Source organism: Prionailurus bengalensis, chromosome B2, assembly GCF_016509475.1.
Source record: "Prionailurus bengalensis isolate Pbe53 chromosome B2, Fcat_Pben_1.1_paternal_pri, whole genome shotgun sequence".
Taxonomy (NCBI): Eukaryota; Metazoa; Chordata; class Mammalia; order Carnivora; family Felidae; genus Prionailurus; species Prionailurus bengalensis.
Genome location: NC_057349.1, coordinates 75,500,465 through 75,514,686, shown reverse-complemented (window position 1 = coordinate 75,514,686; position 14,222 = coordinate 75,500,465). Strand labels below are relative to the sequence as shown.

The 14,222-nt window shown below is 37.4% G+C and overlaps 1 protein-coding gene across 3 annotated transcripts in view; it reads left to right on the top strand.

The window, feature by feature from the left end:
* CEP162 (centrosomal protein 162) overlaps window positions 1-14,222 on the top strand; it is a 117,252-nt gene that overhangs the window by 68,693 nt on the left and 34,337 nt on the right. For all 3 annotated transcript variants that reach the window (XM_043593037.1, XM_043593036.1, XM_043593035.1), the window contains exons 19-22: window positions 1,967-2,093; window positions 3,296-3,459; window positions 4,443-4,547; window positions 12,217-12,429. In XM_043593037.1, coding sequence (XP_043448972.1) covers window positions 1,967-2,093; window positions 3,296-3,459; window positions 4,443-4,547; window positions 12,217-12,429 — 609 coding nt within the window. The remainder of the gene's footprint in view (window positions 1-1,966; window positions 2,094-3,295; window positions 3,460-4,442; window positions 4,548-12,216; window positions 12,430-14,222) is intronic.

The following is a 14,222-nucleotide window of genomic DNA, read 5'->3' as shown; positions in this document are numbered from 1 at the left end:
TTTTCATGCAAAAATGAGTAAAATCTCTGCTTTCAAGTAAACGTATGTCAGGTGGTAGTGATGAGTTCTGTGACAAGAAAATAAAGCAACATACTCGGGGGTTAGGATGAAAGTTTTTGTTTTAGAAAAAGTAATCAGGAAAGATCCTCCTGGGGTTTCATTTGGGCAGAAATCCTGATGAAGTAAAAGAGTGAGCCACCTGGCTATCTGGGAGCAGGGCACTAAAGGCAGAGGAAACAGTAAGTGCAAACACCTTGGAGTGAGAGTGTGCTGGTTATGTTCAAATAACAGCTAGAAGTCTCTGATGCTGGACTGGAGTGGGAAGAGGAAGATTTATAGTAGATACGCTCAGAGGCATGGGCAGGGCTGGGTTACATGACACTGAACATCATGGTAAGGACTTTGGATTTATCCTGAGAGGAATGGGAGCCACCAGAGAATTTCAGACAGAGGAGAAAAACTCACCATCTCTTTAAAACAATTCCTCTCTTGAATAGAGAGTTCATGAAAGTATCCACACATATGTGGTCAATCCAAGACAGAGGATGCAAGAATGTAAAATAGAGAAAGGATAATCTGTTCAATAAATAGTATTGGGAAAACTGGACAGATACATACCAAAGAATTAAAGTGGACTACTGTCTTATACCATATGTAAAAATAAATTCAAAATGGAGTAAAGACTTGAATATAGGACCTGAGACCATAAAAGTCCCAAAAGAAACCATAGACAATAAGCTCTTGGACATTGACCTTAGCTTTTTTTTCAAACCAGTCGCCTCAGGCAAAGCCAACAAAATCTAAAACAAATGGGAATATATCAAACTAAAAAGCTTTTGCACAGTGAAGGAAGCCATAAACAAAATGAAAAGGCAGTCTACAGAATGGAAGAAGATACTCGTAAGTGATATATCTGATAAGATATTAATATCCAAAATGTATGAAGGATTTATACAAATTAATATCAAAAACACAACATGATTAATAACAGCCAGAGGACTTGAGTAGACATTTTTTCAAAGATACAGAAATGACCAGCAGACACATGAAAGTATGCTGAACGTCTCTAATCATCAGGGAAATGCAAGTCAAAACCACAATGAGATATCACCTCACACCTGTCAGGTTCACTATTGTCAAAAAGACAAAAAATAACAAGTGTTGGTGGGGTTGTGGAGAAAAGGGAACCCTCATATACTGTTGGTGGGAATGTAAATTGGTGCAGCCAATATAGAAAACAGAATGAAGGATTCTCAAAAAATCAAAAATAGAACTGTATGATACAGTAATTCCACTTCTGGGTATTAATCCAAAGAAGACAGAAATATCAATCTGAAGAGATAATCACCCCTATGTTCCTTCCAGCATAAAATACCCAAGATATGGAAGCAATGTAAGCATCCAGTGATAGATAAACACACTGGACATTACTCAGCCATAAAAAAGGATGAGATCTTGTCATTTGTGACAGCATGGGTGGATCTAGAGGGTATTGTGCTAAGTGAAATAAGAAAACAAATACCATATGATTTCATTTATATGTGACATAAACGAGACTCATAGGTACAGGGAACAAACTGTTGGTTACCAGAAGCAGTGGTGGGGAGATTGGAGGGCAGGTGAAATAGGTAAAGGGGATTAAGAGGTATAAACTAGTGGTTATAAAATAAGACACATGGATATAATATACAGCATAGGGGATATAGCCAATAATATTGTAATAATTTTGTGTGATGACACATCATAACTTAGGACAGATCCTCGACTTATTGTGGGGATTATTTCATAATGTATAAAAATAACAAATCACCATGATGCTCACCTGAAACTAATAGGATATTTATTGTATATATGTATTTATAAAAAATATGTATGAGTATTTATGATAGGTGGGGTGAAACAGAGCCTATGCCACAACTTTTTGCGTCCAGAAATAATTTGCTTTTGTAATTCTATGAATATCAAGAAAGAAAAAAACTGTTTATTGGAAGACATCAAAAGACTGAAGCAAGACAAACAAGCTCTTGAAGTAGACTTGGAAAAAATGAAGAAAGAGAGAGACCAAGCCAAAGATCAGATTGCTTATGCCACAGGTAAAACGCTGAGCTTAAACAGTTTACCTTTATACTCGTAACTGTTTTTAATCTTGAATTTAAGTAATAGCAATTGCTATTACTACTCAAGGAATCAAAATCCTACTTCTTGAAGTATATTGTAGTTTTAGAAACTTTAAAAAAAAGTTATTAATGGTGGGTTAGTTGGTTTTGGCAGGACTAATTGCAGGATCAGAGAATATCAAGGATTGTTTTGAATTTGTGGCATATTATGTCTATTCATTTTCATGTCTGTGACCTTCCTGAGAGTATGGTCTGCCTTTTTATCCCTGGGTCTGAAACAAAGGCTCTTAAGTATTTGCCAAATGAACAAATAACACTACACCTATGTTTATAGAAAACACAAGGATAAATGTGACATTCCCCATCAGGGAAAACAAGGGAAAATAAGAATGCAGAAAAGTTTAATATAAAAAAAAATACAAATAACATGAGACATGGTACTAAATAGGGATTTCAGGGAAGAGTAGCATTTGAGCCGGGTCCTGACAGATTGAAAGACTCAGAAGTGAAGGAATGAAGGGAGGTTGCTGGAGTGTGCTTGCTTCATGAGCATATATCGAGTGCACCTGTGGATTGGAGTTTAGGATGACAGAACACAGGACTAGAAAAGTAGATCGGAAGAGTCCTTGTAAGATCTCTCCACTGTGATACCATGATCTTCACTGTGAGATATACACCACCTGTTTGTAAGAAAATTATATTTAGTCTCCTCATCTGTAAAATAGAATAATAATAATACCCATCATATGTTTGTTGTGTTAAATGAAATCCTGTATGGCAAGCAGCCTCTAATGTTTCCCGTTGCAATTTATTAATATAGTTCTAGGAATTCTTCATTTTTATTATCTCTTGGATCCAACATTTATTGTCCCATGGAAATGACTTTGCTTTTATAATGAAAGTCAGTGGGAAAACAATTGATTTATCAAAAAAAATTATACACAGCCAACTTTGCTATGAATTTGAGGAGTTGGACTATGAACACAATGTTCATCTCTCTTTATTAACAGATTAAACTGGATACTGCCTTGCAAAGACTAATTTTTTTTTTGCCTATTATTTTTTCATAATGCTTTCATTAGATTAGCATTGGTTTCTATGTAATTTAATTTATTTCCATATTTTGGGAAATTATAATCAAGTTCAGGAGTTCATCTTATAGGAGTTTCATCCTATAGGTGAAAAATTATATGAAATAAAAATTTTAGAAGAAACACATAAACAAGAAATCAGTCGCCTGCAAAAAAGATTACAATGGTATGCTGAAAATCAGGAACTTCTGGATAAAGATGCATTTCGGCTTAAAGAAGCAAATGAAGAAATTGAGAAGCTCAAACTTGCGGTAATAAGATCATTTGAGAATGTATTTCTGTAGATGTACCCCATTCAACAATTAGTTCTTCTTAGCCTTGTAAGTGTGATTAAATCAGTACTATAAACTCTGCCAATTAAAATAGATGGTTTGGGTTTGCTCACAGATGTGTAGTCTTGTTTTAGAATAGACTGAGAATAAATCCAAGCTCCTTATCACAACCTGTCAGGTCCCTGTATGGTCTGAATCCTGCCTGCCTGTCTCTCCAGCCTCATCTGTATCACATTCCACAAGTCACTGTCCTGCAGCCACATCAAAACTCTCTCTGATTCTTGAACATGCCAAGCTTGTTCCACCGGTTGCCTTCACTCGATTACTCTTGGCCTATGTTCTTCCATGTCTCACTCATTCAAGTCTCAGCTCCAAATTCTACTCCTTAGAAAGACCTTTCCTGATCTTGTAATCTAATGGAGCTACCAATCCTGCCCTCTTCTGACCCTTTCACTCTATTTTCTTCTTTTTTTTAAGTGTTTGTTTATTTTGAGAGAGAGAGAGCATGCACATGCAGGCATGTGCACAAATGGGAAGAGCAGAGAGGGAGGGAGAGAGAGAATCCCAAGCAGGCTTCACACTACCAGCACAGAGCCCATCGCAGGGCTCAGTCTCATGAACCTGAGATTATGACCTGAGCAGAAATCAAGAGTTGGATGCTTAACCGACTGAGCCACCCAGGCGCCCCTGTTTTATTTTCTTCATAGCATGTGTCACTCTCTGACGTTATTTTATTTACTTGTTGTTTTACTTTATTAGCTTATCATGTGTCTCCTCCATCAGAGTGCAAGCCTTGTTAAAGCGGGGACCTGGCTTATCTTGTTTGCCCTCCGTGTCTCCAGCGCAGCACCCTATCTGGGAATTAATAAATAAATGAATGAATGACCTACCATTATGCTTCTCTCCTGGTGTTTCTCTGGTATGTTTTAAATATGCTTAACAGGTTCTTTACTTATTGACAGGTTGAGAAACTGAAAGCTGAATCTGGAAATCCATGTATTCAGCAGAAGATACGTTTAAAAGAGAAAGCAGCTGATGCCAAAAAAATTCAAGACCTAGAGCGACAAGTATGTGTTCAGGGTAAATTTTAATTAGGGCATTTTTTATACAGAGAGTTTTTGTTTTCTGCTATTTCAGTAGTTCCTACAAAACATAGTCAACCTGAAAATTCTTACTTTTATTCATTTATTTTAATATAGAACTGCCCTCTAAATATTCTTTATATATAATATTTAAAGTGACAGCCATAAAAGTAGTAAACAACATCATTTTGTACAACCTGTGGCTTTATACATGAAGAATTTTTAGGCTGCTGTGCCTCATTTGATGGTAGACCTATGGATGAAAGGTTATTTTCATTCCAGCTCTATTAGACATCTAGAAAGAAGGGAGCAGCATTTTAAAACTCTGGGTATAGAATTAGGATTCCTTCTCCTCATAAAAGTTTGGTGAGAGAGGAGTACAGGAAAGGAGACTTTTAAATTGGGAACATGTTAGAAGTGCTTGAGAAGTGTTGCAAACACCCTGGAAATAAATGGAACATTTAGCCTTCCAAAAAGCTCCGTCATTTTGAGTTCTTGCTCACCATCAAGCTTACAAGTATTCATTTTACAGTCAGTGTAGCTGGGAGACCTTTTCAAAAATTATGTTGTAATGCTTATTAGGATAAAGATTTTTTTCATTAAAGTAGTCATATGTGGGGTGGAATATTAACTTTTTCCTTTTGTTTTGAAAACTCTGTAATTTAGCATTTGTATTCATAACTCAATTATTAAAATGAAAGAAGGATTTCCAGCCCTGTGCATAAGGGAGCATAATTCTATAGTCAAGTCATGACACTTAAATATACAGTTATTATTCCATCACAAACCCAAAACTGTGAGGTCATCACTGGGCTCAATATTACCCCAGTTTTCTGAGAGAAGGAAAACTAAAAAATTAGCTTTTTGTAACTTTTACAGGACCTGTTCTTACAGTAAAAGGTATGGTCGGTAACTTGGCTTAGTAGCCAGGAGAAGAATAGGACAGAGGTATTTTAAAGAGTTAGAAGTATTCTGAAATAACTATAGTACAGGATTGCTTGCCTATTTTTCAGTGCTTTTGATTTAGATTAGCTAATGTAGACGAAGCCATCCAGAATTGTGAGGGAGAAAAGACCAAAGCAACTACTTCCCTATTTGATGACTTTAAGAGAAATAATTTAGAAAGTTATTTTATTTACTTGTTGATTTACTTTATTAGTTTCTCTCCTCCATTGGAGTACAAGTGCTGTTAAAGCAGGGATCTGGCTTATCTTGTTTGCCTTCTGTATCTCCAGTGCAGCGCCATATCTGGGAATTAAAAAATGAATGCAGAACTAAATGTATCAGGGTGAAAACAAATGAAGCATGCTTAAAAGCAAAATTAAGACTTGAAATGGTAAATCATATTGACTAGAAATATAGCACTGAATACAATTTATCTTCCTCTTTTATTAATGCTTTCATTAAGGGGTGCCTGGGTGGCTCAGTTGGTTAAGTACAAACTTCGGCTCAGGTCATGATCTCATGGTTTGTGAGTTTGAGCCCCATGTCAGGCTCTGTGCTGACAGCTCAGACCCTGGAGCCTGCTTCAGATCCTGTGTCTCCCTCTCTTTCTGCCCATCCCCCAATCACACTCTCTCAAAAATAAAAAAATAGGGGCTCCTGGGTGGCTCAGTCGGTTGAGCGACCGACTTCAGCTCAGGTCATGATCTCGCAGTCTGTGAGTTCGAGCACCGCATCGGGCTCTGCACTGACAGCTCAGAGCCTGGAACCTGCTTTGGATTCTGTGTCCCCCTCTCTCTCTGCCCCTCCCCTGCTCATGCTCTGTCTCTCTCTCTCTCTCTCTCTGTCAAAAATAAATAAACATTAAAAAATTTAGGGGCGCCTGGGTGGCGCAGTCGGTTAAGCGTCCGACTTCAGCCAGGTCACGATCTCGCGGTCCGTGAGTTCGAGCCCCGCGTCAGGCTCTGGGCTGATGGCTCAGAGCCTGGAGCCTGTTTCCGATTCTGTGTCTCCCTCTCTCTCTGCCCCTCCCCCGTTCATGCTCTGTCTCTCTCTGTCCCAAAAATAAATAAACGTTGGAAAAAAAAAATTTAAAAAATAAATAAATAAATAATTTAAAAAAATAAATAAAAATAAAAAATAAAATAAAATAAATTCTTTTGTTAAAAAATGTATTGGCTTACCATTTTAGACTATATCTTTCTAAAATACTGTTTATTAATAATATTTTGTATAGTTTACTGTGTGTACATTTCAGATCTTACTCTGTTCCCGTGAACATTTCCATCCTAATGATTTTAAACCTTACTATATATTTATTGTTTTAATGTTTATTTATTTTTGAGAGAGAGAAGAAGAGAGAGAGAACATGGGGAGGGGCAGAAAGGGAGGAAGAGAGAATCCCAAGCAGGCTCTATGCCGTCAGCACAGAGCCTGACAAGGGGCTCAAACTCGCAAACTGAGATCATGACCTGAGCCAAAGTCAGAGGCTTAACCGACTGAGCCACCCAGGCGCCCCTAAACCTTAATATATATTTTAAAGTAAAGGTATACCGCAGTGTATTCAGAATAATTTTGGAGCCATATTCTGAGATAGGTTAATTATAGAATAAAATATCTCATTTTCTAAATAGTTCATAATTAAAAATGGGGCCAATTAATTAGATGCCTGTTATAATGAAAATTTCAGATTATGTGCATTTTTTAATTCATACTTTTATTTAATGGAATATTCCATAGTTTAATTTCCAATGAGAATTTTTGAAAAAGCAGTTACTTTTGTGTATGGCAGCCACACGGGTATCAGTGACCAGCATTTACTCATATCAGTGACCGAAGAAAAATATTAAAAAGCAAAATTAAAGAAAATATAAAGTAAAATCTAATTTTCCCCAAAAATGTAATCACTTCAAGATATCAAAATTAGGTTGAAATATTTCTTAAAATTTTAAGTGAATGCATTAGTTATAAATATGTTAAAACATTCTTTTTTTTTTCTTTTATTTTTACATTCAAGTTAGCATATAGTGCAATAATGATTTCAGGAGTAGAATCCAGTGATTCATCACCTACATATAACACCAAGTGCTCATCCCATCTGTCTTCCTTAATTCCTGTTGCCCATTTAGCCCATCCACCCACCCATAACCTCTCCAACAACCCTCAGTTTTTTCTCTATATTTAAAAGTCTCTTAAAAACATTCATTTTTTTAAAATCTAGCTCTTCTCTTTTCAATATACATTTTGTATATGTGTATGTATGTACCTTTGTATGCTTAGCTCTACTTCAAATAACTAGATTTTTAATACCAGAGAAAGCGAAACTTTGAAAATGTCACAGTTGAAGTTATCAATATTTGTATCTGGATATATTTCAATTTATGGTACATATATGAAAGTGCAAGCAGTCTTCATGACTGGAAATATTTACTATAAATGTTATAAATGATAAACAATATTCAATGCCTAACATGAACAATATTCAAGTTATATATAGGATTTTAAGTACCAGCAATGCATCTTGCCTTAGGGAGGGTAGTTTTTGAGACCAGATCGTAATAAAAGCCAACATTATCAAGCCCTCACTGTATACCGGATGTTCTGCTAAGCACTTTACTAAGATAAATGTCATTTGATCCTCACTTAAGTGTGCCAATGCCATGAAATTGGTATTGTCATTCCCATTTTACCAGTGAGGCAAAAGAAATGTAGTTTGAAGAGTAGACACAGGTCATAAAGCTGGTGGCACAATCTGAACTCCAAACAAGCTCTAACCAGTGCACTAGACTGCCTCTCAGGTGCTACTTTATTTTATTGTATGCTCAGAGGTAGAAAACTATTCAATAAAGAATTTAGTATTTTAATATATGTTTTTCAAACACATCTAAACTGTAATTTAACAAAAACAGGTATAAACATATGTACATATATAATAGCAAGCTCTAATTTCTGTAGACCCTGCACAGTTCTTTCTCACAAAAAGACCATAAAATATGTTATTGCTTAATAGACTAAATGAAAAGTAGTGTTTTGTGAAGACTTCATTAAATATCATCTAACCCTCCTTGCTTTCTAATTGAAAGAAGTAACTGTAATTTTAAAAATAGATTAAACTTGGGGCACCTTGGTGCCTCAGTCGGTCAGACGTCTGACTTCGGCTCAGGTCATGATCTCACAGTTTGTGAGTTTGAGCCCCGTGTCAGGCTCTGTGCTGACAGCTCAGAGCCTGGAGCCTGCTTCAGATTCTGTGTCTCTGTCTCTCTCTGCCCTCCCCTGCTCGTGTTCTGTCTCTCTATCTCTCTGTCTCTCTCTCAAGAAATAAACAATACCAACACAACAGAAAGAAAAGCAATAATAGAATATTATGGGCAATTATATGCCAATAAAATGGGTAATCTGGAAGAAATGGACAAATTCCTAGAAACATATACACTACCAAAACTGAAACAGGAAGAAATCGAAAGTTTTAACAGACCCATAACCAGGAAGGAAATTGAATTAGTAATCAAAAATCTGCCAAAAAACAAGAGTCCAGGGCCAGATGGCTTTCCGGGCGAATTCTACCAAACATTTAAGGAAGAGTTAACACCTATTCTCTTGAAACTGTTCCAAAAAATAGAAATGGAAGGAAAACTTCCAAACTCTTTCTATGAAGCCAGCATTACCTTGATTCCAAAACCAGACAGAGACCACGCTAGAAAGGAGAACTATAGACCAGTTTCCCTGATGAACATGGATGCAAAAATCCTCAACAAGATATTAGCCAACCGGATCCAAAAATACATTTAAAAAATTATTCACCATGACCAAGTGGGATTTATACCTGGGATGCAGGGCTGGTTCAATATCTGCAAAACAATTAATGTGATTCATCACATCAATAAAAGAAAGGACAAGAACCATATGATCCTCTCAATTGATGCAGAGAAAGCATTTGACAAAATACAGCATCCTTTCTTGATAAAAACCCTCAAGAAAGTAGGGATAAAAGGAGCATACTTCGAGATCATAAAAGCCATATATGAATGACCCAATGCTAATATCATCCTCAATGGGGAAAAATTGAGAGCTTTCCCCCTAAGGTCAGGAACAAGACAGGGATGTCAGCTCTCACCACTGTTATTCAACATAGTATTGGAAGTCTTAGCCTCTGCAGTCAGACAACACAAATAAAAGGCATCCAAATCGGCCAGGAGGAGGTCAAACTTTCACTCTTTGCAGATGACATGATACTCTATATGGAAAACCCAAAAGTTTCCATCAAAAGACTGCTGGAATTGATTCATGAATTCAGCAAAGTTGCAGGATATAAAATCAATGCACAGAAATTGCTTGCATTCCTATACACCAACAATGAAGTGACAGAAAGAGAAATCAAGGAATCGATCCCATTTACAGTTGCACAAAAAACTGTAAAATACCTAGGAATAAATCTAACCAAAGAGGTGAAAAATCTACACACTGAAAACTATAGAAAACTTATGAAAGAAATTGAAGAAGACTCAAAAATTGGAAAAAGATTCCAGGCTCCTGGATAGGAAGAACAAATATTGTTAAAATGTCAATACTACCGAAAGCAATCTACATATTCAATGCAATCCCTATCAAAGTAACACCAGCATTCTTCACAGAGCTAGAACAAATAATTCTAAAATTTGTATGGAACCAGAAAAGACCCTCTATAGCCAAAGCGATCTTGAAAACCAAAGCAGGAGGCATCACAATCCCAGACTTCAAGCTATACTACAAAGCTGTAATCATCAAGACAGTATGGTACTGGCACAAGAACAGACATTCAGATCAATGGAACAGAATAGTGAACCCAGAAATAGACCCACAAACGTATGGCCAACTAATCTTTGACAAAGCAGGGAAGAATATCCAATGGAATAAAGACAGTCTCCTCAGCAAGTGGTGCTGGGAAAACTGGACAGCGACATGCAGAAGAATGAACCTGGACCACTTTCTTACACCATACACAAAAATAAAAACATGGATGAAAGACCTCAATGTAAGACAGGAAGCCATCAAAATCCTCAAGGAGAAAGCAGACAAAAACCTCTTTGATCTTGGCCACAGCAACTCCTTACTCAACATATCTCCAGAGGCAAGGGAAACAAAAGCAAAAATGAACTACTGGGACCTCATCAAAATAAAAAGCTTCTGCACAGTGAAGGAAACAATCAGCAAAACTAAAAGGCAACCAACAGAATGGGAGAAGATACTTGCAAATGACATAGCAGATAAAGGGGTAGTATCCAAAATCTATAAAGAACTTACCAAACTCAACACCCAAAAAACAAATAATCCAGTGAAGAAATGGGCAAAGACATGAATTGACACTTCTCCAAAGAAGACTTCCAGATGGCCAACCGACACATGAAAAAATGCTCAACATCACTCATCATCAGGGAAGTACAAATCAAAACCACAATGAGATACCACCTCACGCCTGTCAGAATGGCTAACATTAACAACTCAGGCAACAACAGATGTTGGCGAGGATGCGGAGAAAGAACCCTTTTACTCTGCTGGTGGGAATGCAAGCTGGTGCATCCACTTTGGAAAACAGTATGGATGTTCCTTAAAAAACTAAAAATAGAACTACCCTACAACCCAGCAATTACACGACTAGGCATTTATCCACGGGATACAGGTGTGCTGTTTCGAAGGGACACATGCACCCCCATGTTTATAGCAGCACTATCAACAATAACCAAAGTATGGAAAGAGCTCAAATGTCCACCGATGGATGAATGGATAAAGAAGATGTGGTATATATACATACAATGAAGTATTACTTGGCAATCAAAAAGAATGAAATCTTGCCATTTGCAACGATGTGGATGGAACTGGAGGGTATTATGCTAAGTGAAATTAGGGAAAGACAGAAATCGTATGATTTCACTCATATGAGGACTTTAAGAGACAAAGCAGATGAACATAAGGGAAGGGAAACAAAAATAATATCAAAACAGGGAAGGGGACAAAACAAAAGAGACTCATAGATATGGAGAACAAACTGAGGGTTACTGGAGGGGTTGTGGGAGGGGGGATGGGCTAAATGGGTAAGGGGCACTAAGGAATCTACTCCTGAAATCATTGTTGCACTATATGCTAACTAGTTTGGATGTAAAGTTTAAAGCATAAAAAAATTAAAAATAAACATTAAAATACTTAAAAAAATAAACTTCAGTTGGAGGGGGACATTTGTAGGAGGGTTGGGGTAGGGTGGAGATTGTTGCACATAGGGGCAGGTGCTTAGGAAGCTGTGTGTTTATTGTACAAATTCTGTACATTCATATGCAGAAGTAATTTTTCAATCAATAGATAGTATAAATACAATCATCAAAGGGAGTCTGTGGGAAAAAGGGAAGGGAAAAAGCTTTCTCTTCAGAAAGATTGGTTATTACTAGTAGAGTAGAAAGTCCCAAGATCTGTTTCAGATAAATGTAAGAGGATTTCTGTAAATTAACCAGTAACCAGTACTAAATTAGACATTAAACTATAGGGTTTTAAAATCAGATAATCTAGGTATGTAAAATTTGATATTAATCTGTGTTTCTGTGCATATGATTCAGTCTTGTGATGTGATATAAACATCTCTTTGAAATCTAGACATGACTGATAGAGCATAATCTCAATTTATACATGAAACTGCTTAATTTTAATATATTTGTGATCTTACATATATGCAAAAATATTTTAATAGGTTAAGGAAATGGAAGGAATTCTAAAGAGAAGATATCCCAATTCTTTACCTGCTTTAATACTGGCTGCATCAGCAGCTGGTGATACAGTGGATAGAAATACAGTGGACTTTATGGAGAAAAGGATAAAAAAACTAGAGGCTGATTTGGAGGGCAAAGATGAAGAAGCAAAGAAAAGCCTTCGTACCATGGAACAACAGTTCCAGAAGATGAAGGTGGGTGCCATCTAGCCATGGACATGGGGCTCAGATCTCAAGGTTTCAGTATTGTGGGAGCTGGGCACTTAGGTCTCATTTTAACAAATAATTGTAAACATCCTTCCCTGTAAAACCTTTACCATGCATGTCAGTAGATGCAAAAGAAACCTAGACCCATCCTATCTTTCTTGCTCTCCTTTATCTACTTTTCTTTTTATTTCAAGCGTAGAAAATCAAGCACAGTGTTCCTCTCAGTGATGCTAGAATTAGTGGTAATCAAGTTATGAAAAGGCAAAGTAAAACATGTCTGGTGTATATTCAGTATAAAATTGTTTTTTAGTTACCATGGGTGAAAATACTTTTTTGAGGGATGCCTGGGTGGTTCAGTCGGTTAAGCAGCCCTCTCTTGATTTTGGTTCAAGTCATGATCTCAAGGTTCATGAGATCAAGCCCCATGTTGGGATCTTGCACTGTGGTGTGGAGCCTGCTTGGGATTCATTCTCTTTCTCTCTCTCTCTCTCTCTCTCTCTCTCTCTCTCTCTCTCCCCCTCCCCCTCCCCCTCTGCCTCTCCTATCCCTGTTGCATGTGCTCTCTCTCTCTCTCAAATACACATTAAAAAAAAAGAAAATACTTTCTTGAAATTTCCCTAGACAAGGGGGAGGAAATGAGACAGGAGTATCTTTGGAGTAGAGCAGGGAGCAGGGCAATGTTGGTTGAAAATGTCTTAACTTTCTGAGTTTTTTAATCCTTTGTGAGGAATGAATTAGAAAATACAAGTAGTAGGATGACCAAGTATGAAAGAAGATGTGATATTTAATTTACTTTTAAAAATTTGTTTAGCACACAGTTTCTGCAGTAATTCTTGCTAGATGCTTTCATGAACATTTTAGTTCATCCTGCATCATCCTTCCAATCACCAGTGAGAAACAGATATTGCTACTCTGCTTCACAGATGAGGGAACGGATGTTCACAATTTAATTTCTTGCCTGAGGTGCTATTGCTGGTGAGTGACAGAGGCCTCAAATCCACAGGCCACAGATTTCTATCTTGAGAGAAGCAACAGATGATAGAATATTAGATTCCAGAAACAGTAAAAGGTTGAAAACCTGGAAGAATATTGGCCTGCTAGTTAAGGTCATGTCAGGGAAGTTGGCTTTACTTTATTTCATACTCTTTCAAATCTCTCAGCCCCCTACCTGGTTTTCTTTGTTCTCCTGTCCTAAATTCCAAGGCGTACTTCTCTTTTAACTACCCTCTTTTCAACCATACTTACCTCCCTTACCTTCTGCTCCAGCTCACCCATCTCTTCCTCTGCTCCTCCTCTCACACAGATCTCTATGAGGAGGTGGCATAGATGAGAGAGGAGAGCTGTCACGGTGTCTAGGTGTCTGATCCTGGGAATTTGCTCGGTGCTACTTGGCAGTCCTCTTGCTGTGACTGATCAGTTTCTTCCATTCCCCTAAACACTCACCACAGACCTCCTTCCATCAGGTTCATGTGACCCCCACACCACCTTTAGCAGACTGCCTCCTATCCATAGGAGACTGTGGCATGATGGAAAACACACAGGCTTTCTAGGGTCAGACCAACCTCCAGTCCCCAGACCGGACTTTGTGCTAGTTACTTTACCCTCTGAGCCTCTGTCTCCTCATATGTAAGAGGAGTTGTTATCTACAACTGACTTATTGCCAAGTATGCCACTTTTTCTCTTGAATTTCTTTCAATTCCTCTGTTCCTTTTCATCACCGTGTTACTCGGTTGCCATCATTAAGAAACAATGACCTGGATAACTATTGTAATCTCCTGACT